The sequence below is a fragment of the Corythoichthys intestinalis genome, chromosome 14 (assembly GCF_030265065.1).
Source record: "Corythoichthys intestinalis isolate RoL2023-P3 chromosome 14, ASM3026506v1, whole genome shotgun sequence".
NCBI classification, from domain to species: Eukaryota; Metazoa; Chordata; class Actinopteri; order Syngnathiformes; family Syngnathidae; genus Corythoichthys; species Corythoichthys intestinalis.
This window is the reverse complement of record NC_080408.1, coordinates 680,113-703,574: the sequence shown is the minus strand read 5'-3', so window position 1 is coordinate 703,574 and position 23,462 is coordinate 680,113. Positions and strand designations below refer to the sequence as shown.

At 39.9% G+C, this 23,462-nt stretch overlaps 3 protein-coding genes across 7 annotated transcripts; 1 reads left to right on the top strand and 2 right to left on the bottom strand.

The window, feature by feature from the left end:
- Nucleotides 1-459: 459 nt before the first annotated feature.
- Nucleotides 460-16,196, bottom strand: sec22ba (SEC22 homolog B, vesicle trafficking protein a). Of its 4 annotated transcripts, XM_057856890.1 has the most exons (6): nucleotides 7,942-8,170; nucleotides 4,076-4,185; nucleotides 3,709-3,829; nucleotides 3,443-3,589; nucleotides 3,112-3,322; nucleotides 460-573 (listed from the first exon to the last, which is right to left on the bottom strand). In XM_057856890.1, the coding sequence occupies exons 1-5, from the start codon at nucleotides 8,014-8,016 to the stop codon at nucleotides 3,116-3,118; spliced, it is 660 nt and encodes a 219-aa protein (XP_057712873.1). In that variant the 5' UTR covers nucleotides 8,017-8,170; the 3' UTR covers nucleotides 460-573; nucleotides 3,112-3,115. The 4 variants fall into 4 exon arrangements, with proteins under 4 accessions (XP_057712873.1, XP_057712876.1, XP_057712872.1 ...); XM_057856893.1 differs by lacking the exons at nucleotides 460-573; nucleotides 7,942-8,170 and adding an exon at nucleotides 16,006-16,196 and having other exon boundaries at nucleotides 3,053-3,322; XM_057856889.1 differs by lacking the exon at nucleotides 460-573 and having other exon boundaries at nucleotides 3,053-3,322; nucleotides 7,942-8,169.
- On the top strand, nucleotides 8,162-20,383 carry zgc:55943 (uncharacterized protein LOC406337 homolog). Of its 2 annotated transcripts, XM_057856899.1 has the most exons (6): nucleotides 8,166-8,497; nucleotides 12,905-13,043; nucleotides 14,856-14,935; nucleotides 15,015-15,085; nucleotides 15,153-15,216; nucleotides 18,164-20,381. In XM_057856899.1, the coding sequence occupies exons 2-6, from the start codon at nucleotides 12,950-12,952 to the stop codon at nucleotides 18,200-18,202; spliced, it is 348 nt and encodes a 115-aa protein (XP_057712882.1). In that variant the 5' UTR covers nucleotides 8,166-8,497; nucleotides 12,905-12,949; the 3' UTR covers nucleotides 18,203-20,381. The 2 variants fall into 2 exon arrangements, with proteins under 2 accessions (XP_057712883.1, XP_057712882.1); XM_057856900.1 differs by lacking the exon at nucleotides 15,153-15,216 and having other exon boundaries at nucleotides 8,162-8,497; nucleotides 18,164-20,383.
- tsen15 (TSEN15 tRNA splicing endonuclease subunit) lies at nucleotides 18,511-23,129 on the bottom strand. Its single transcript, XM_057856898.1, has 5 exons — nucleotides 22,893-23,129; nucleotides 22,741-22,822; nucleotides 22,523-22,658; nucleotides 20,396-20,611; nucleotides 18,511-20,324 (listed from the first exon to the last, which is right to left on the bottom strand). Exons 1-4 carry the CDS (start codon nucleotides 22,935-22,937, stop codon nucleotides 20,419-20,421), a joined length of 456 nt encoding a protein of 151 aa, XP_057712881.1. The 5' UTR covers nucleotides 22,938-23,129; the 3' UTR covers nucleotides 18,511-20,324; nucleotides 20,396-20,418.
- Nucleotides 23,130-23,462: the final 333 nt, after the last annotated feature.

The following is a 23,462-nucleotide window of genomic DNA, read 5'->3' as shown; positions in this document are numbered from 1 at the left end:
AATAAGACCAAGCAGATTGGGTGAACGGTGGTCAGGGCTACACTTCTCACTAATGTGAACCAAATTAATTGATAGGCTAAATTATTAATGCAAAATAAATCAATACAAATGTATTTTACTTCCACACTGCAAATTTATAATGTCTTAAATTGATCATTTTCTCCATCTTGTTCTGAGTGTTAAAGGCTACTTAACAGATTAATGCATCAAATTCTTCCACCTTAAGTAAATATTACTATTACTACAGTATGGTCATTTTTCACCTAAAGAAAAAATGCTTTCAAATAATGCTTTGAACAATATCTATTCTTGAATTAAGAAAATTTCTGACAAGTTTTTTTTAAAGCTTATTTTTAGCTAGGTAATTTTCTTATTTCAATAATCTGAGTATAATTCATTTGAAGCACTAGCAGATAATTTCCCTTATTTCTAGTAGATTTACACTGAAAACATGGGATTTTTGTTTGTTTGTTTGGATTTTGCAGTGCATATGTATTGGTTTCGGTGGTACACCGTTTGATTAAACCTTTGTTTTTAAAACCTACTAAAGAAACATTTTGAAAACATCCAGAATAAGTGTCTGGATTTTATAGGCAAATTTAAACTGCAATATTTAAACTCAGAGGTGGGTAGCGTAGCCAAAATTTTTACTCAAGTAAGAGTAGCGTTACTTCAAAATATTACTCAAGTAAAAGTCATCCAAAAAATGTACTCAAGTACAAGTAAAAAAAGCATACAGTGAAAACAATACTCAAGAGTAACATTTTGAGTAACTGCGTATTTAATTTTAAACAATGGTATATGAACCGTTGTTATAATGATACTGGACAATAACACATAACCGCATTAAGCCAAATACGAAAAACAAATTGAATTCCAATGAGAGAGAATAAAATGAGGCATTATTCGTCCAAAGAGCATGAGTGCCGTCTGGTGGACAAAATAGTTCCTAGTTTAAATAGTGAAGAGTTCATTATTACGCTTTAGAAATTAAAAGGAGCATATATCAGGTTTTCCTTGGTCAATCAGTGCCAAATAAAGACTGGGATAGAGGCTGAAACCCGCACTTTCGAATCATGTTGAGAGCAGCGCTCAATTTCAGATAATTCATTTTTTACGGTGTTAAAGACCACGATTGAGCAGGCTGGCGTGACGCTACAACAGCAAGCTTGCGTCCGATTGGTGTAATGGAGTCATGTGATTATTTTTGCGACGTCTCATTGGTGAAATCGGTAGAGCTATTTGCTACTACTACAGCTGTAACAGCTACTCGGCATCGCTGGTAAAAAAAAAAATAAAAAATTAATAATCTCTTGTTTACTTAGCACATTTGGATAACTTTGAGAGTCCAACTGAATGTAAAAGAGTGCTTATTGACCACCACAAAAGCTTCGGGAGGAAAATAGTATGAGGGTGAAAAATAGGATAGTGCCCCTACACCTGTAGTGAACACGTCTGTGAATGTAGGCGGGGGAATTCATCAGCCATCTGTTCTCGGCCCTCTTTTATTTTCACTTTATTTATTGCCTCTTGGTTCTGTTTTTAGAAAACATGGTGTTTCATTTCATTTGTATGCTGATGACTGTCAGATCTATTTTCCATTGGCGCAGAATGGCACTTTCTGTCAACTTATTGAATGCCTCAACGATATAAAGTCGTGGCTCTCATGTAATTTTTTAAGTTTGAATGACAGTAAGTCTGAAGTCATGGTGTTCAAACCGAGTAGCCAGGCCTCCCTGAATGTTGACCTCGGTTCATTGTCTCCGTTTCTTAAGAATTATGTCAAAAATCTAGGGGTCCAATTTGATGCTGATTTTAAATTTGAGAAGCAGATTTCTTGTGTTGTTCGGGACTGTTTTTATCAGCTTCGCCAGATTGCTAAGGTGAAATCTATTGTTTCACGCTCTGATATGGAAAAATTGATTCATGCTTTTGTCACAACTCGGCTGGATTACGGTAATTCTTTGTATGCAGGTGTCGGTCAGGCGGCACTGGCCCGTCTGCAACTTGTACAAAACTCTGCGGCTCGACTCCTAACTAGAACCCGCAGGCGTGAACATATCACCCCAATTTTAGCATCTCGTCACTGGCTCCCGGTACATTACCGAATACATTTTAAGATATTATTATTTGTTTTTAAATGTTTGAATAATCTTGCGCCGCCATATTTGTCAGAACTGCTTCAGCCTTACAGTCCAACCAGAACCCTCAGATCAGCTGACCACCTGCTTCTAGTAGTCCCAAGATCAAGGCTGAAGCTTAGGGGTGACCGTGCATTTGCGGTGATGGCGCCCAGGCTGTGGAACCAATTACCACTTACTATTAGACAGGCCCCCTCACTTACGGATTTTAAATCACGTCTTAAAACATTTTCTTTTTCTTCAGCTTTTAATGTGCAATGACAGTTTATGACCTCGTCTTTTATTTATTTTATTTTATGTGTTTGTTTTATCTTTCAAAGTTGACTTATTTTGCTGTGTTTTGCTATGTAAAGCACTTTGTTCTCCTTGGCGGATTTTTAAATGTGCTATACAAACAAAGTTGATTGATTGAGCCAAACAAACTTGCATTTTGGGGGGTGGACTAGCACATTCAGCAAGTGAAGAGGGGTCAATGTAAGTGAACATATTGAAAGTACAGTAATTCACTCAATGATGGTAGGGTTCATTCTATCCTTACAACATGGGAAGACCATTTAAATTACCTAAACAATTGAAGTTATTATCTAATGATATAGCTTATCATTATATAATGCAAATAAGGTTGCGTAAAAGTTGGTGGGGATAATTTAAGCATCCTGAAAAGTTGGTAGCGTTATGTCCCTACCGTCCCTATGCAAACCTACGCCCTTGATGAGATTTACTACATATGTCTGTCAGAAAAATAGACATTTAGCAGATATCAGACATCTTTAATACTTACAATTCTGTTTACATTCTTTCGTCACAGTTTTGAAGACATATTTGCTCCACGTGGTGAAACATCACCAAAGTAAACGGCATGAGACGTCCAATCCATTTGATGCGGCAGGGTGGCAGCCAATCAACGTTAAGTGGCTGCCGCTTCAAATGGATTGGACGTCTACTAGTGATAAACCCCTTGAAAGTTTAAGGGTTCACGTCACGACCAACGTATTTAAGGCACGACGGTAAACCGGTAGAACCCCGTCAGAGCCACCAGAAGCGCACGTAGATGATGAGCGTGAGGAAAAAGACAGCCACGGCGGCAACTTTGGCGTACGTGGAGCGGGTGTTGAGGTACTTGGCGTCGCTGCGGTACTTCTTCGACAACGTGGACAGATTGCTGGCTTTGGAGTCCAGGGCTGGTCGAAAAACACAAAAGATGCATTCAGTTGTTTTACCACTGTTTGCTGACAATGCCTCAAAAAATAAGCACTAAGTCCCGCCCCTTAAAAACAAAACAAAAAAAAACAGCTACTGACCAGACAATGCTTCTCCACGTTGTAGAACTTCTTCAATATTTGCCACCATGATTCTTTGAACATCCTGTAGCTCTGTATTGATACTACCCAAGTTCCTCCTCGCCCTGCTGTCAATGTACGACTTTTTGCTTTTCTGGATGTACGTGTCTACAAAAAAAAACAACAACAACAAGGTATACTTTAAAAGTCCACCTTGTACCCAGCGACATAAGGAAAAGTTATCGACCAAACTCGATGAAGGAGTACGGCCTGGTCACCGCGGAAACCTTGTGTCCGTACTGGTCGGAGAACTCGCCGTGAAGGTCCTCCAGGTACGCGAAGGCCATTTTCTTGGGGAAGGATGGCTCGCAAAGGGAAAGGTAGCAAACGCCGTCTGCGATGACGTAACTGCAAAAGAAAATCTCTTTTCTGCCAAGAAAGTTTATCAGATGTCCAATCCATTGGAGGCGCTTCCAATGGATTGGACGTCTAGTGCTGTCAACGATGAGTAAACGGCAGATGATTTGACATTGATCAGATAATGACTTGTGTTGACTTGGATGGGAATAAAAGTGCATTTCAATGAAAATTCTTGGCCTAAACCCATTTTTAATTTATTGAAAGAAAACCACATTGAAGTCTAAAAATGCTTACTGAAAGCTCATGTCTTTGGCTTCCAAGGTGCAGCGGTCTGGACTTTGATCGTTGAGTTTGCGAAACAGTTGCTTGGCTTGACTCTGGTACTGCTGGAGGTCTCGTCCTGACTGACAAAAACAATGAGCTTCGTGTTAGTCATATAAAAATGACACATAAGGTGAAAGGAATAGTATCTTATTTACTGTTTGACTTTGTATTACTCCAAGACACGCAATATAAAAAAAAAAATAATAATAGCACTTCACCATTAATAGTTTAAGGAAAACGAGCAGAATATATTTGACATAGGGCATAAGAGATACATGACGCCTTCTTATTACGGAAGCCCAATGCGTGTGTCATGCAACTGACTGAGCAAGATTGATGCTGACGAGGCAAGGTACCTACAAGCTCACGTTTGCACCACCAACTCCCGCAATCAGTTCTTCCGGACAGTCCAGAACAGACGGCGGGACATCTTGTCTTGACAAGGAACATCCGATAAGGAGGAACCCGCGACCGAGAATTGAACTCTCAGCACTCACCCTGCGCTGGCAAAATCCACAACCCTCATTGCCCTGACAACAGTACCCCCTTTCCAATCCACAAAGAGACAATAGTCCTAAACAACGCCCAAACACACCCTTCTTCAGCCCACAGCTCGTCCCGTGAGAGCTTTCAAAAAGACAATAACTAATTGGTGGCCTTTTTTGGGGAACCTTTTGTTGACTTGTGATATGGAGTCTGTTTCGCCTTGCCTTTTGATCGCTGTCGACTTGTACATTTTCAGCTTGTGACCTTTTTCTAGCTTTCAAAATGGTGTCAGTACAAGGGGTTAAGACTAAGGTGATTAGGGGTGTGACAAAATGTCAAAATGGTGATATATTGTGATACTTTGTATCCTAAAAGGTTATCGATATGCTCCTGCCAAGAATTGAGATATCGTTTTAAAAAGGTGTCAGTCTGAAAAAACAACAACAAAAAACAAAAATGAACCAACAAGTTGCTACCAAAATCTTCCACCATAAAAGTGTCTCAGTTAACTCTAAGGGTGCATTGACGGTGCTCGACGCCCGATCCATTTAAACTGGGAACGTTCGTTCATTCGAAACCAGAGCATTCACAGTCATTCTGTCCAATTTTCAAGGCATTTACAGGCCACTTGCTGTTCATTTAAGGGCATTTACTGTTGAGTTTGAGTCGCTGCCTATTCATTTGGGTGATTCCCAGGTCACTTCCTGTTATGTAACAAAATAAACAGGAAGTGACCCATTAAAATACCCCAAATTCAACAGGAAGTAACTGAAAATCAACAGGTAGATGACCTTAAATGGCCCAAAATGACCTCAATGCCTGGCATTGGCTACCACTACCGGCCATAGACATTCAATCCATTTGAAGTGCCAAGCCAATGTGGCAAGGCGTGGTATATGGCATCATCAGAGCAACTGCATATTAGAGCTGTCCCGACTAGTCGACGTCGTCGATGACGTAAATGCGTCGATGGGCAAAACATACTGTCGACAGGTAATGACTGGTTTTTAAAAAATTACATGCGGATAAAATTTAGAATGGGGGGCGCTCGCGATACAAGCGGTTGTTACTGGCACCCCCAAGGGGGGGCGCTGTTATTTCAATGTGACCGGCGAGCAAATAGGAAGAAAGAGGGCGAGCGAGCGAGAGAGAGGGAGCAAGATCGGTGAGTTGGAAAAGTGCGCGGGTAGCGCAGAGTTGAGTGGCTGCATCCCCCACGTTTTTTTTTTTTTTCAATAAAAGTATCCATAAAGAGCCATCCGACACCGCTCGGTGTTTTTATGCACGCCGCTGCCTTCCTGAGGAGGAAATCGGACAAACCGACGACAACGAGCCAAGTGAATCGCCGGTTCACTTCTCACTACGGCGAGGGGTTGAAAACACCGCCAATTTCCAAAAAGGGCAGAATTGGTAACACGTGAAAGCGGCATAAAGCCAAAAAAGCGGACCAGAATAGCCAGAGCCTGGAATTATTTCAAGGAAAATATGGAAGGTGCCACTTTGTGTACTCTTTGCTAAGCTGAGCTCGCATACCACGGTAGCACGTCGGCTATGAACGAACACTTGAAGCGCCGTCACCCAGGTGTAATTTTCGAAGACAAGAAACAACAAGCTAGCGGATTCTAAGTCCATACAACTTTCTAACGATTTTTTTAATATTGAAGTTGCCTTTATTTGCGTCGTACCTATGTGCATTTTTTATTTAATAAAATAATGAATATAATTATATATTTTTAAAATAATTATTAAATTCATTAGGATCATGGAAGCTCCCACTTGGGGAAAATATATACAGTACATGTTATCCTGTATATACATATAATAAAAATACATATGGAAACAGCATTGGCCTGCTTACTGTAATCCATGACTGCACTAATGTTAGTTACTTAATATTATAAAGTATTACACTGTAAAATCAATACTATATATTTAATTTTTGTTACTGTGGGTATGTGTGCCTTTCATTCAAAGTAATTGTGGTAATATTTCAGTGTGCCCTCTACTTTATCTATTGATAAGTTGAACACTTTATAAGTTGAACAGTTTTTTCCCCTCCCCCCAAAATGCGGAATGCACACCAAAAAAAGCATCTGAACTCACACAAAGTATTCTGAAAATGGTTGTTCGGGACAACGCAATTCATTTGAACATTTAGAACAATATAGACAAGAAGAGAATAAGAATTGTTTTCTACTCCTGTTAAAGAGGTGAAGTCACAGTGTTTCCGTTTACATTTTTTTGCACTAGTTAATGCCAGCAGCGTTTGACCTCATGGTTTGTAATTTATTATTGGTATATACGTTATTCATTCATACGTTAATAAAGAATTCAGGTGTTCCAAAATGTTTTTTTTGTGAATTAATATGCTTGAACAAAAAATTCATCATTAAAGTAGTAACAAAAAATTTTGATTAGTCGACTAATCGTAAAAATAGTCGGCTGACTAATCGGGAGGAAATTTGTCGTTTGGGACAGCCCTACTGCATATTTACATACAAGTCATGTAAACAATAAGCTACCAGGTAAAAATCAATTCTATTTTATACATCGTCACTTTGAAAAGTCCCCAATATTGAAACCAACAAAAGACCAGGCTAAACTACTATGTTGACAGCCTCTGGCCCAACCTGCTGTGAGAATAGTTCCAAAACATGCCACAAGAGGGCTTGCGGGGTCGTCATCACAAAAAGTTAAAATAGCTGCGGCAACGGGTGGGTGATTGACATGATGGACATTTAACCAAAGTTAGCTTCAAATAGCAGAATGCTATGATGACATAGTCATTGTTTTTTCATCAATATTTTGAATATATGTATAGTAAAATAGCTCATTTATTCATGACTAAAAACGTCATATTAAACATTATGGTACGGATCAGCTTTTGTACGTGGGAAAGTAGGGACAAGAACACTATCAAAAAAAAAAAAAAAAAAAAAAAGCCTGATTAAGGATAATGTTTTAAATGTGTTTTTAATTAAATGGAATGCATATTGATGGTGCTGAATTGAGGTGAAAACAAAGTTTTTCATGGACACATTACAGTCATGAATTTACGACTCTAAAATCAATCTACAAATTCCTTATTTGGGCCACATTTTAGACATAACCATCTTTCAACTAAAAATGAACTATTCCACACATTTTCTTGACTTTATCCCTAAAAAATAGGTTAGCTTCATGAGAATCACCTGTGTGTGCGCCAAAAGATTAACAATCGAGATCATACAATATTGTTGTATTCTTATTTTTGCGTATGTTAACTCCTTAGGAAATTTGCTTTGGAGACTGCCGTCAAGTAGGAGTTGTAACTGAAATGAACAACAATTGATGTCACTTTCCATTCAAACCTGGTGATTCTCTTGCATGGAAGCTGCTAGCGGAAGCCCGTCCGCCACACGAGCGATCATCGTCAGTAAAATCATCCTTGCTGGAAACTCCCCAAAACTTTTAAAGCTTTTCGACACGTCCAACTTATCCAAATATTTTAGTTTGTTTTCTCCTGTCAAGTTCGCCGATGCGGAAGAAATGAGCTGGCCGGAAATGTCCAGTGCGCCGAGGAAACACTTCCGTGTTGAAACTCCTACCAGTTCCACTCGTCGGCTATTTTTTTTTTCTTAACCCCGTCGCGTCGACCGTCTCGCGCATTGGCTTTGAAAAGAACCCGGACGGGCTGTCATAAAGTGTTTTTATTATTATTATTTAGCTCTCTCGCGCTATGGCTTGCGTATTTATATCGAGTTGAGGCTGCATCCAGCGTTCGGAGGAGCAGACAGCTGACAGACGGACGGACTGACCGCATCCCCACTTCGGATGCTGCCCGAGGCGAGGTGCAGATGCGGACCGTCTGGCTTGAAAAAGCTGAAAACTGACGACTGTCCCATCCGCGATGGATACCCCCGAGAGGTAATATTGATGTTATCTTTTTTCCCCCCTTGGTGTGACATCTTTGATGCTGTGAGATGGCTGCTTTCATCGCGTTACTTCTGTCTTGGGCATTTCGCTCGGCTCTGGGTTGTTAGTTTTTCAACCGAAGCGGATTTTGAAATAGTTTCAGGAATCGCCGACGAGCCGCAGGGGTAGTGAGAATAAAAGATGTTGATAACTGCATGATCTGGACTCTCAACTGGTTCGACCTCATCAAGAGGGATCGATCCTTGGCCCGCAGCCCGATGCGGCTGGCTTTTATAGATCGGGTCTGTGGTGGATGGAGCAGCCGCCAGTTTAATCCTTGAGATGTGTAACGGAACCCCACCCCCACCCTTGGGTGGGTGCACTAATCAATGAGCCCCACATTGAAAGGCCCAGAAGGGAAAAAAAGATCCATTGTTGCGGTGCAGCTGGCACCAGCGTGTATCGTCTCTGGCACCCGGCTAGTGGTTGTTACTCCTAAAACGAGATGCTTGGGCTTCAAACTGAGGAGGGCGCTGATGATGAGGATTCTGCTGCTTCATTATGGAGGTAGATTTGTGTCTACTATTAAAAAAAAAAAAAAAAAAGTCGCTTCAATCAAAATATACATTATCAGTTAAAAAAAAAAAAAAAATGTGTTTGAATGCAAAAATGCATTTGAAAACAAATTTTCTTTGAATTTTTTTTTTTTTTTTGATTGAAACAACTTTTTTTTATTGAAGTAATGCAGGTTTGCATTTAGGCCACATTTGGCTTGGACATTTGTGTCTTTATTATTCAATTAAGAAATAAGTTGTTTGAAAACAAAACAAACAAATAAAAGAAAAATCACTTCAAAAATAAAAAAAGTTTTTGAATGCGAAAATATATTGTGACAGGTGACTACAAAGACTAAAAAATATTTTCAAAGGAAAAAACAAAGTTTTTTAAGGAAGGGCAATTTTATTTTGGCAAATAATTTTTTTCTTTGATTGAATTTTTTTTTTTTCTTTTGGATTGAAGCCACTTTAACTGGGATTGAATGATTTAGACACAAATGTCCTACCCATAATATGGTCCCAACGAAAAAAGGATTACTTCAATCAAAGTAGGGCTGCAGCTATCGATTATTTTAGTAGTCGATTAATCGATGAACTAGTTATTCAAATACTTGAGTAATCGGATAAGCAACATGAAAAATTAAAATACCCGAGCTGAGCCTCAAACGTTATAAAAAAATAAGGATTTATGTACAACAAAAGAACAATTGGCTAACTTACACAGCAAAAGTCTGCTAGCTTAAATGCTGTAAAACGCAAACTTTTTTTTTTTTTTTTTTACACAATGTTCTTAACAAATGGTTCGGACACATATTCCCACAGAAAATGGCTGAATATACTGTACCTGTAAACTAAAATACTAATGCATTAGAAAACATTAGCTCAAACAAAAACTTCGCTTATGTTGGTCTTAACATGGACCAGCTGGAGTCAGCCACGTGAAAAGAGGCAGACTAACGGGCAGTGTAGCCACCCAAATCAATAAAACTCAATGCAAACACTTTCAAAATAAACCATAAAAACCCCATTTTAATTAAACGAAGACTCGAGGCAGCAAAATTGAATTCGAATCTTTTTTTCTAATCAAATACTCGAGTTAATCGATTAATCGTCGCAGCACTAAATCAAAGAAAAGAGTGTCAATGAAAAATGAAGTGTTCAAATGGGAATTTCTGAGTCTCAAATATTTTTTCACATTCAAAAACTTTTTTCTGTGATTGATTTTTTTTTTTTTTTCAGAAAATATATATTTTTTTGTTTGAAGCAACTTATTTTTTGATTTAATAATAAAGACACAAACGTCCTAGCCAAAATGTGGCCCAAATGCAAAACTACATTACTTCAATGAAAAAAGTTGTTTCAATCAAAAAAAAAAAAAAAAACTTGACTTAATGGAAAAAATTCAAAGAAAAATAGTTTTCAAATGCATTTTTTGTTTCAAATTTATTTTTGCATTCAAACACTTTTTTTTTTTGATTGAAGTGACTTTTTCTTTGATTGAAGCAACTTTTTTTTTTATTTTTTTTTTTAAATTGAATAATAAAGACACGAATCTACCTCCATACTTCATGATTATTCTTCATGAGAAAGCTCCAGGGTGAGGGAGCCTTTCCCAGTCAACACGGACTGGACGTCTGTCACCCTCCAAGTTTGTTTAGGAAATAACATTGAAGCAATAACAGGAATTGAAATGTTGTTGACTGGTTTCCCTAGACGTGTTTGCAAGCAGACGTTACGGTGTGCTTGAGGTAAAACAAACAACCAATATTGTTAATCTCACTTCAAAAAATTAATTAGTTAGTTATAAATGACTTTTCCCAAAAAAGTCATTGAGTTAGTAACTCAGTGACCTCATTGTAAGAGTAATTAGTTACTCAGCAAAGTAATTGACATTACTTTTCAGGCTCTACACATTATTACATTACAGTGGTATGAAAAAAGTATCTGAGCCTTTTTGGAATTTCTCATATTTCTGTATAAAATCACCATCAAATGTGATGTGATCTTTGTCAAAATCACACAGATGTAAAAACAGTGTCCGCTTTAACTAAAACCACCCAAACGTTTATAGGCTTTCATTATTTTAATGAGAATAGCATGCAAACAATGACAGAAGGGGGGGGAAATAGGTCAGTGAACCCTCTGCCTAAGGAGACTTAAAAAGCAATTGAAAGCATTTTTTTTACCAAACAATTTAAGTCAGGTGTGTGCCCGATCACTGATGAGTGGTTTAAAGCTGCCCTGCCCACTATAAAACACACACCTGGTAAGAATAGTCTTGATGAGAAGCATTGGCAGATGTGCATCATGGCTCGGTCAAAAGAGCTGTCTGAAGACCTCCAGTCAAAGATTGTTGATTTGTACAAAGCTGGGAAATGATGAAAAAAACATCTCTAAAAGTCTGGATGTTCATCAATGGACAGTCAGAGAAGTTGTCTCCAAATGGAGAGAGTTTGGCACTGTTGCTTCTCTACCAAAGAGTGGCCGTCCACCAAAGATGACGGCAAGAGTTCAGCGCAGAATACTCAGAAAGGTTAAAAAAAAAAAGATCCCTTTAGTGTCTTCTAAAGACTTACAGAAATCACTGGCAAAGTCCAATATCTCTGTGCACACATCCCATATATGGCCAAGAATAGTGTGCATGGGAGGACGGCTGTCTAAAAAAACTACAACATTGTTGCTCGTTTAATGTACGCAAAAAGGCACTTGGACACTCCACAGATGTTTTGGCAAAATATTTTGTGGACTGATGAAACCAAAGTTGAATTGTTTGGAAGTAACACACAATGTCATGTGTGGAGGAAAAATGGAACATCAACATCTCATTCCCACTTTGAAGCATGGTGGAGGGAGCATCATGATTTGGGGCTGTTTTGCGACCTCAGGGCCTGGACAACTTGCAATCATTAATGGAAGAATGAATTGAAAACTTTATCAGGAAACCTGTGGCCGCCTGTCAGACAGTTGAAACTAAAAAGAGGATGAATGCTGCAACAAGACAATGATCCAAAACACAGATGTAAATAAACTTCAGAATGGTTTCAGAAGAACAAAATACACGTTCTGGAGTGGCCAAGTCAAAGTCCAGACTCGAACCCCATTGATATGCTGTGGCATGACCTAAAGAAATCTGACTGAACTACAGCAGATCAATGTGCCAGCCTGATTCACAGCTACAAGAAGCGTCTGGTTGAAGTTATTGCTTCCAAAGGGGGAGGCACAAAATACTAAATGTGATGGTTTACTTTCTTATTTTTCCCCCTTCTGTCATTGTTTGCATACTATCCTAATTGAAATATGAAAACCTATAAATGTTTGGGTGGTTTTACTTCAAGCAGTTTTTTTCATCTGTGTGATTTTGACAAAGAACAGATCACATTTGATGAATTTATGCAGAAATGTGAGAACTTCCAAAAGGTTTCGATACTTTTTCATACCACCGCATATGAAGTTTTTTTTTTTCCCCCCGTTGCCACTCCCGTTGCCGTTGTCGTGTAAACGACCCTGTACAGGGACAAACAAATCCATATTTTGTCCACCTTTTCAATGGTCATCATGAGCAAATTTAGCTTGTTTGTCACCTTGTTAAAAACCAAGCAGTGCTTTGGGCGCACTATTTTGAAAGCATCAAAGTTAGGAAAACTCGGTATTCTGGCCTTGACTGCAACTTGAATCAACCAACCTTCTGTCAACACAAGGGAAGGAAGGTGGAAAGCTCATCAGCATACCACACAGCAAATAGAAAGACGACACCTTCTGCGCAGTACGTTTTGTTGACTTTTCACCCAAGTTCAGTTCCTGGATCCATCCACACTTCCGCTTCTTTTGAAGGTGCGCTGAGCACTCTGTCTTTTCCTTTCAGGCTTGACCGTGATGCTCGGGGCTGAGGCGGAGTGAGGCCGAGGAGATGGGCTGCACCTCTGCCAAGCAGGTGTCTGCAGTGCCCAACAGTGAAGAGGAACACAGCAAAAGCTACAGCAATGGAGACCTCTTATCCGGCGGTCAGTCAAGTTGAGCAAGAGTTAAAAGAAATCCTAAATTGAAATTAGCTCAGCACCCGTACACCACTAAGATGACATCATCGGTATCGGGGGTTCCAAAGAAATAACATGCAATACCGTATTGGCCTGAATATAAGTGTGTTTTATGCATTGAAATAAGACTGAAAAAGTGGCCGTCGTCTTATATTCGGTGTCAATACCCATTCACGACGCTAGATGGCGCCAGATATCATTGAAGCGAATGCTGAACTTGACTCCCCAGGCCAAAACAAAAAAAAAAAAAAAAAAAAAAACAGGTCACTCAACGTTTAAAGGTTTTTTGGGACAATTGGCCCTAGCCCAATTATTTACCCTAAACTTAACTAGACACAGGGGTATTGCGGATATTGTGATAACTAGATAGTAACCTTTGCTATGTGTGGAAGTCATTTAATGTTGGGAATCAACCGTTGAAGTTGTTAAAATTAGAATATTCATCGAATATTTTAGTAGTCGATTAATCGATGGACTAGTTAGTTCGAATAATCAAGTAATCGGATAAGGAACATGAAAATGTAAAATACCTGAGCTGAGCCTTAAATGGCTATGTACAACAAAAGAACAACTGGCTAACTTACATAGAAAAAGTCCGCTAGCTTAAATGCTATAAAATACTAAAGTTTTTTTTTCTTTACAATGCTCTTAAATGGTTGAGACACATATACCCACAAAAAAAAAAAAAAAACGGCTAAATATACCTATAAACTAGATTAAGAATGCACTAAAAAACCATTAGCTCAAACAAAAACTTAGCTTACGTTGGTCATAACAGGGAGCAGTTGGATTCAGCCATGTGAAAAGAGGCAGACCAGAGGGCAGTATATCCACCCTCATCAATAAAACTAAATGCAAACACTTTCAAAATAAACCATTACAACGCCAACAAAATTTAATTTGAATATTTTTTTCTAATCGAATACTCTAGTTAATTGATTAATCATTGCAGCACTAGTTAAAATTACTCCCGTTATTGCATTAGTTCTCTTCTGTCTACTTTTGACATGTGTAAGTTTGAAAACTGTTTCATCATTTAAAGATGAAAGATTTTGCCAATTTAGGAGCATTTTAGATAAAACCACTTAGGTTTGCTAAGAAGTTTCTCTACAACAGAGCCTTTCTGAGAGGTCTACTGCTTTAAGATGGCAGCTCTTTACTAACGCATCTAGTTCTTTATACATGTTGCTAATGCCGCCGTGTCAGTCATTTGCATCTAGTTCTATATTATGTGATATCTACAGTAGCAGCATTGTGGGCGTAGTTTGTTGGCTATCGGCTACAGTCAGGTATTATTGGAGCCTCCTAGCATAGTAGCATCATGTTTGCATCGGCGTCACACTCCCTTGCCTCCTCCCCACTACTGCTCTGCTCTCTCGTCTCCGTGAGTCCGCCTCCCTCAGACTTTTCTCGCATCAACCAACATCTGAACGCGTAGTAACGCACGCCTTTCCCGCCTCAGTAACGATAATGGTGTTGCCAAGATGGGAAAATTAATTAGATTACTCACTACTGAAAAAAATACGCCATTAGTAACGCCGTTATATTCTAACGCCATTATTAACAACACTGTTTCTAACCTTGTCAATGTCTTGAATATATTTTCTATTCATTTTGAAAGTCATTTAAAAAATAAAAAAGTGACTTTTGAAAGAAAACCCAAAATTGTCAGGGTGACCCCAAACTTTTCAACGGTAGTGTATACAAGAAGAGAAGCGGGTGGATTTGTTAGTTGCTGCAGTGGATTAACAGGAGGGCATGCACTCCTCTTTCTTCCAGATGAGTACAAGATGAAAGGAGTGGAGAAAGTCAAGTACCTAAGTGGAGAAGAGGTGGGAGCGGACAGCCACGACAGCACGGTATTTGCAACAGACCGTCTTGTGGAGGTGTCATAATAGGCAAAGTGAAGAACCATTTTTCCCCCCAATTTTTTTGCAGGAGAAAAGTGCTTTACTTGGCAAGAGTCAACACTTTGACGAGACGGGATCCAACCAAGATGGAAAGATACTGTAAGAATGATGTGTTGTTTTTTTCCCTCCATCCTAACCCACTAAGATTTTTTTTCCCTTCACACAGGAGCATTCATTCCTCAGAGAGCCAGCAAGAATTTTTCAGGATGCTCGATGAGAAAATTGAAAAGGTATCGTTAAAATGAACACCAACTCCTCGGCTGCCATTGACGGCGCAACAGACGTCCTATCTGAGGGGAAGAAACGTTCATTCGCCGCTCCCACTTTAAATATGAGCCACTTCTCCAGTTTTAAAGCAATGGCGTACCGCAAGCAACTTTGCTCATTAATATTCATGACGTTAGCAAATGTGGCTAGGCAGGTCAACCTCCCTTTTGTCCCTAATAGAAAATGCATGGAAATAGTGTACGAACGAGATGTTTACTGAGCTAACGCTGTGCTAAAATGAAGTCCCTGGTGGCAAATTCACAGGTAAAGATGTGAAAGAACATACAAATGTCCAGTTATAGAGATGGCTTGAGTGTTGAGGGCTGAAAAAGAGCCGACCTGATCGACACCTTTTCCTGTGTGCATTGAGTTACGCCACTGACAATGACATTATCCTGTTGCAACAATCTATCCTTCACCACCATATGCCTGGTCTTTCTTATATATTATATCCTCTGGTTGTCTCTGACCGTTCTTGGGGGCAATTTACATTGCTATTTTTTTTTATCACAAATGCTACTCGGTGACAGCCAACGAACACTTTTTTCTTTTTTTTTTCATTAATAACAAATCTTAATTCTATCATTTATTTACACTTCCCCCTTCCTGAAGTTGTTTCTTTACAACAGAAAAGGTAACAACGGTGGCAGTCAGACACCATTTCAATTATTCTCTGGTCATTCATTGTCAGACACAAGCACCACGGCAAAACGCCACGCCAAAAAAGAAGTGAAAATATCAAAATGGCTTACCTTTTCGTCCTCTGTAGGGCCATGGCACCAACAAAATGTTTTCTGCATATGAAAGTGAATGGCTTCACCTTGCTGGCGTTAAACTGGTCTTTTGGACGTCCACGCAAGTTGATCCATTGTTCATTTTTGGTTTCGGGAAACGTATGAAGCAAACATCCTTCATATGTCATAATGTCTAGAGCACTGGTGTCAAACTGCCTCCATAAAGGGCCAAGTGGGTGCAGGTTTTCTTTCCAACCAATTAAGAGGACACCTTTTGACCAATCTGATCTCTTACATGGGTAATCAGTTAAACTTTGTCTGGTGCTGCTTGTTTCAACAGAAAATTCATTGGTTAAACTGTTTGCGCCGTATTGGTTGGAACAAAATCGAGCACCCACTTGGCCCTTTGTGGAATTGGTTTGACACTTATGGTCTAGAGCAGGCATGTCCAAAGTCCGGCCCGGGGGCCAAATGCGGCCCATGGTCAAATTTCATCCGGCCCACAGCCTCTGTCATAAAATCAATAACGTCTGACCCACACACAGACTTAATAAATTGGTCAGCAGTCCAGCTACCAGCATATGAAGTAGCTTACACACTAAATGCTACTCGTCATTTACCCACTAAAAGGCAGCAGCACTCAAAGCAACATTACCCCATGTGACCATTTACTCCCAATTGTCTAAAATGGCGACAATCAACAAAAAAGCTGACTGTGACGGCCAACGCTTCAAGGATAGGTGGAAATTGGACTATTTCTTCACTAAAATACGCAACAACTGTGTCCGCCTCATTTGCAAAGAGAAAGTCACTGTTTTTAATGAGTTCAAAGTGAGGCGATATTACCAAACAAGACACGCTGAAATGTACGACAAGATTACAGGGAAGATACGTTGTGAGAAATTGAAGCTAGTTTATTTCACAGTAGTAGAGTCGAAAGAGAACGCCACAAAGGCTAGTTGTGAGAAATTATTAAAAGAAAAAAGACAACAAATGTGACGCACAGACTGGCTGGCTAAAATTTGCTTAAATATATTGTTCTTAGGGCTGTCAAACGATTAAAATTTTTAACCGAGTTAATCACAGCTTAAAAATTAATCATAATTAATCGCAATTCAAACCATCTATAAAATATGCCATATTTTTCTGTAAATTATTGTTGGAATGGAAAGATAAGACACAAAACTGATATATACATTCAACATACGGTACACAAGTAATGTATTTGTTCATTATAACAATTAATCAACAAGATGGCATTAACATTATTAACATTTTCTTAAAGCGATCCATGGATAGAAAGACTTGTAGTTCTTAAAAGATAAATGTTAGTACAAGTTATAGAAATATTAAATTATGTTTATGTTTTAATAAAATTTGTAAAGTTTTCAATCAAAAAATAAACTAGTAGCTCGCCATTGTTGATGTCAATAATAATCATGGTGCTGAAGCCTGAAACCCATAAAATCAGTCGCACCCAAGCACCAGCAGAGGGCGGAAAAATACCAAAAAAAAACCACAAGTAACAAGTGGAAATGAAACTTTGCTGTCATTTTAATCTGAGCGGGGCATGTGCGTGAAATGAGTCAAATATTTTAATGTGATTAATTTAAAAAATTTAATTAACGCAATAATTTTGACAGCCCTAATTGTTGTACGTAAAAAACGTCAGCCAAGGTCAGCCCCCCACATTTTTACGGCACCAAATCTGGCCCCTTTGCAAAAAGTTTGGACACCCCTGGTCTAGAGCATGGGTGTCCAAACCTGTCCTCAAGGGCCGCTGTGGGTCCTGGTTTTTGTTCCTACCAATCGAGCACAGACAATTTAACTAATGAAGTTTGTGCTAAAACGAGCAGCACCTGACTGCAATCAACTGATTACACTTGTGAGATACCAGATTGGTGAAAAGGTGTCATCTTGTTTAGTAGGAATGAAATCCAGCACCCACTGCGGCCCTATGTGGAATAGTTTGGACACTACAGGTCTAGAGTCATTTTCACAAGTTCCATAGCAGCTTCAGCAACGTTACAAGCAGTTATAGGAAAAGTCATGAAAGCACGACACAAAGTTGAACAGGCACAGAGATTTATTTTTTTCTAGGTGTTTTGTCACTTGACCCAGCTCCACGGCTTTAACAGTGTGATAACAGGATTCTTTATTATTTTGCCTCTTCCAGGGCAGGGACTACTGCTCAGAGGAGGAAGAATTGAGCTAGCAGCCATCGCTTGCACGGACAGAAAAGAAAGGAAGCCGGCCGGCCATGTTCCACCCTTTTCAAAGGGCTCCAGGACAAAACTGGTCGCTAGCTCGCTCGTTCCTCCTAAAAACAGTGGATGAGAAGACTCAACTCGGCTCGGGTTGACTTTATTGAAAAGCCATCAAAGGATGTCAGGGATTTGGAGATCACCAGGAACTCTGTCTTCACAGCTTGGATTTCTCCTCAAAGTCACCACACGCATTTACAACGAACTGCGCTACTTGCGTGCATGACTGGCCTATTCGCCCGCCACTTGTGTAAAAAAAAAAAAAAAAAAAGAACAAAGGAGTGCATTGCTGCCACACAGAAAGGAAAAAAAAAAAAATCGACAGCGTCACCTTCTTTGGGCGCCATTGGCGATGAAGACGTCCAACCGCATGGCTCTTAAGAGCTCAATTAAAACACTTTCAAATGAGTTTATCACGATTAGACCCGTTCGAAGTGGGAAAGTGGTATCCACGTTTTTCACCTTAATTTGCAATTTTCCCCCCTCTATGTGCTTTTCGCAGTTGTCCATGAACACTAGGATTGGACACCACATGATTAGAGGTCTATCAACGATGTTACAATGATTTTTGTAGCAATTGGTGTCAGTCTCTCAATGGATTGATAAAATGAAGGTTAAAAAGTGCAAAACTCTACTCAGCAATTGGAATTCCTTTGCCTTGAGTCCTTTTCAATCCAAATGATTGTTTTGATATCAGCGCACACCACTGCTTTGGTCTCTTTTATGGGCCCACACTAAATGTTTGTCCCCCACCCCCCAACATATTTATGTGAAACAAGGCTCAGGGTTGCTTCTCATCAGCACCACACAGTAAAAACTCATTTAGTACCAATGACAGCAACAGACGTCCAATCGCGCGGCTCGTTAATCGGCGTCCGTTCCATTTGAAGTGAGACGGGTCGTTCATTTGGCACCATCCTTGCCACTTCGAACGGATTGGACGTCTATCGCCGCCCATGACAGCCACTTAGTAAATAACAGATGCTTTGACATTGATAAAATAATCTTCAGTTCAAAAATAAACTACCGTAGTTATGACTTGGGGGCAGTTTACATGTTGACTCTCCGAGAAGACTGTTCCTCTTCAAATTTTCAAATTTGCAGTTATATGGTTCCGTCTCCAATCGAACAATGTCGCAATTCCGCATGAAAACGATGCAGTATTCATGCCAGGCCCTAGGGGGCAGTGCAGATTTACAAGGCGACAGCGAATGATGCACTTTGACCTCCTCAGCCCGGAAGACAACATGCCCAAGCAAAGGTATTTTCTTTTGTTCAAAAAGGGACAACGGTCCGACTGCCAACCCTCTAATTTCGAACAGATTGGACGTCTAGAGCCATCGTGGGAGAGACCGCGAGAACAAAAAAATTGGTATTTGCCATGTGGCAAAATGGATTTCGACATGAGGCATTTTTTTGCCATGTGCTCAAATGGATTTTGGTTGGATGTATGGCAGTTTTGCAGGCCATACACGTCCAAATTTTCCATTCATATTACATAGCAGAAAAACACGTGTAACTGATTTTTGACCATACACTTAGCTTTACAGCGCATTGACATTCAACTGGCAACCAAGTCAGGCTATGCCCTTGACATCTATGCCCGTCCAAATTTTCCATTCATATTAAATGGCAGAAAAACATGTGGCTGTGATTTTCTACCACAAAAATGCCACTAACCAAAATCCATTTTGCCACCTACCAAAAAATAAAAAGCCACATGTCAAAACCAATATTGCCACATTTAAAAAAATGTCACATGGCAAAAAAAACGCCACATGGCAAATACCACTTTTGTTTTCTCGGCCCTACTGCGTCGTTGGCAGACAAGAGGTAAAATATATTATTTGTTCCTTCTCAGGCCAAGACACCCCCTCCTACCCATTAGTTTACCACTACATTCATTCGCTGCCACCATCCCTCCCACTTCAAACGGATTGGACGCCAATGGCATACAATGAGTTAAAACGCTCACACGTACTGACCCCCATCACCACTGCATCCGGAGGAACCCTGCACGGGTCAGTTTGTCGCACCAGTGTCACTGTGCAAGTCAATGTTGGTCTGGTTTTTCTATGAAAAAATAAAATTAAAAAAAAATTCCCAACTGTTTCGAGTCCACCTCACCTAAAACTGGCACTGACCTCCAAGAAGTGCGAAGAGACTGTCAGTCACTGTTTAGCGCGGCTTGGCGTCGCTGCCGTCTCTTCCTACGCTGCCGGCGGTCCACGTCCAGGAAGGGGCCCGCCGGCGGATCAGGGGTCACCAAGCCGTCGCTCAACCTCTGGTAGACCAGCGTGGAGTCGGCGGCCACGGCGCACAGCAGCATGGGAAAGCCTCGCTCCAGAACGTCTCGTATGCTGGAAGAGGAAAAGTACTTTTTTACTCAGTAGCGTACTGCTATCGGCGCTAAAATAAGAAATGAGCTAGTTATGACCTGATTTGAATGTCAGTGCTTTGACTTTGAGGGGAATGTGGCCCCTACCAACATGGGCCGTGGGCTGGTAGCCATGAAATGACCCTCACACTTGTATACAGTGGTATGAAAAAGTATCTGAACCTTTTGGAATCTCTCACATTTCTGCATAAAATCACCATCAAATGTGATCTGATCTTTGTCAAAATCACACAGATGAAAATAGTGTTTGGTTTAACTAAAACCATCCAAACATTTCTAGGTTTTCATATTTTAATGAGGATAGCATGCAAACAGTAACATAAGGGGGGAAAATAAGGAAGAGAACCCTCTGCCTAAGGAGACGTAAAGAGCAATGGAAACCAATTTTAAGTCAGGTATGTGCCCAATCACTGATGAGTGGTTCAAAGCTGCCCTGCCCACTATAAAACGCACACCTGGTAAGAAATGTCTTGATGAGAAGCATTGTCTGATGCGCATCATGACTCGGTCAAAAGAGCCGTCTGAAGACCTACGATCAAGGATTGTTGAGTTGTATAAAGCTGTGAAATTATACAAACCCATCTCTAAAAGTCTGGATGTTCATCAATTGACAGAAAAGTTGTCAACAAATAGAGAGAGTTTGGCACTGTCGCTTCTCTCCCAAGGAGTGGCCATCCACCAAAGTCTAACGCAGAATACTCAGAGAGGTAAAAAAAAAAGAACCCTACAGTGTCTGCTAAAGACTTACAGAAATCACTGGCACAGTCCAATGGCACACATCCACTAAATGGCCAAGAATGGTGTTCATGGGAGGACTTCACGGAGGATGCCACTGCTGCCTAAAAAAACATTGTTGCTCGTTTAATGTTCGAAAAAAGCCACTTGGACATTCTGCAGATGTTTTGGCAAAATATTTTGTGGACTGATTAAATCAAAGTTGAACTGTTTGGGAGTAACACACATCATCATGTGTGGAGGAAAATGGAATAGCTCACCAACATCAACACCTCATCCCCACCGTGAAGCATGGTAGAGGTGCGCATCATGATTTGGGGCTGTTTTGCTGCCTCTGGGCCTGGACAACTTGCAAACATTAATAGTTGAATGAATTCAAAAGTTTATCAGGATGTTTTGCAGGAAAACCTGAGGCCGTCTGTCAGACAGTTGAAGCTAAAAAGAGGATGGATGCTGCAACAAGACAATGATCCAAAACCCAGAAATAAATCAACTTCAGAATGCTTTCAGAAGAACAAAATACACATTCTGGAGTGGCCAAGTCAAAGTCCAGACTTTAACCCCATTGAGATGCTGTGGCATGACCAAGATTCATGGCAGACATCCCAGGAATCTGACTGAACTACAGCAGTTTTGTAGAGATGAATTGGCCAAGATTAGTCCTGATCGATGTGTCAGACTGATCTGCAGCTACAGGAAGAGTCTGGTTGAAGTTATTGCTGCCAAAGGGGGACCACAAAATATTAAATATGGTAGTTCACATACTTATTTTCCCCCTTCTGTCATTATTTGCATACTATCCTCATTAAAATATGAAAACCTTTAAATGTTTGGGTGGTTTTAGTTAAAGCAGCCACTGTTTTTTCATCAGTGTGATTTTGACAAAGATCAGATCATATTTGATGGTGATTTTATGCAGAAATGTGAGAAATTCCAAAAGGTTCAGATACCTTTTCATACCACTGTAGCAGAATTTACGGTAAATGTCATTTATGTTGATAACTACAACTCCAAACGTGGAATTTGAACTTTTTTTTTTTTTTTTTACATTCCACTGGAAGAATCCCACCTCGAACTCTGAAGTGAAGCGAAAATTGGTTGTCAATCCAAAAAAGTAGGAAAACGAAATATTGCTCACTTTTTGTGGCTCAGAGATCGATGCGCAGGTAGTGGAAGAACAGAGTATGTGGCAGATCCTTCTTTTTCCTTCCCCTCCAACAATACGAGCTTGAGTGGCTCACTTTTAAGACACGATACCTCCTTCCAGTGACGGACTGCAAATGTCAAGCAATCGAAGTGGGTACATTCCCACACGGAGGAGCAATAAATGTCTTTTTCCCCGTTTCCCAAACGCACCCTCGGTGAGATTCATGTAAACAAGGAAAGCAGCGTGGATTTGTTCAGCATCTTCGACCTCCAGGTTTTTCATCTTCAGATACTAAATAGAAAATATACACAAACCGTGTATTTTATCAGGTGGAAAACTGTTCATATTCGACATGACTCACCGCTGGATGTTGCAGAATCCAGTTTGGACATTTCCATGACTGCATTGAGAAAAGTTCATTGACAAAAAGTAGCCTTCAAGTGGTGCTTCCAACGAGCTTAAACTCGCGGTATTTTCAAAGTATTTGTGGTTTCCGAGTGATTATTTGAGCGGATAAACAGAATATGTCCCTTGCCTCATGCACCGAAAAACGTAGCTATTTTGAACCCACCTTTGCTGAGGATGTGTAGCACCTAAATATGTCCGTCACGGAACACACACGATAAAACACGTTCTGATAATAATCCAAAATCAAACATTGCGTACATCACTGTTTTATTGCATTAATTAATCCGAGGAAGAAGTGGGATTAGTTTACAGTTCAATTCATTCAAAAAATGTTAATTATAAAAGTACCAGGAATAATATTCCAAAGCTATTAGCTACCTGCTGATCGAGGAACGAGAGTTGCTTTGAAAAAACTCTTTTTACATTGAGCGCACGGGGATTTTGCGTATTACCATTTACAACACTGAAATTTAGGAAATAGATTAACACCGTAGCTATTGATCGATCGGCTTAAATGGTTTTT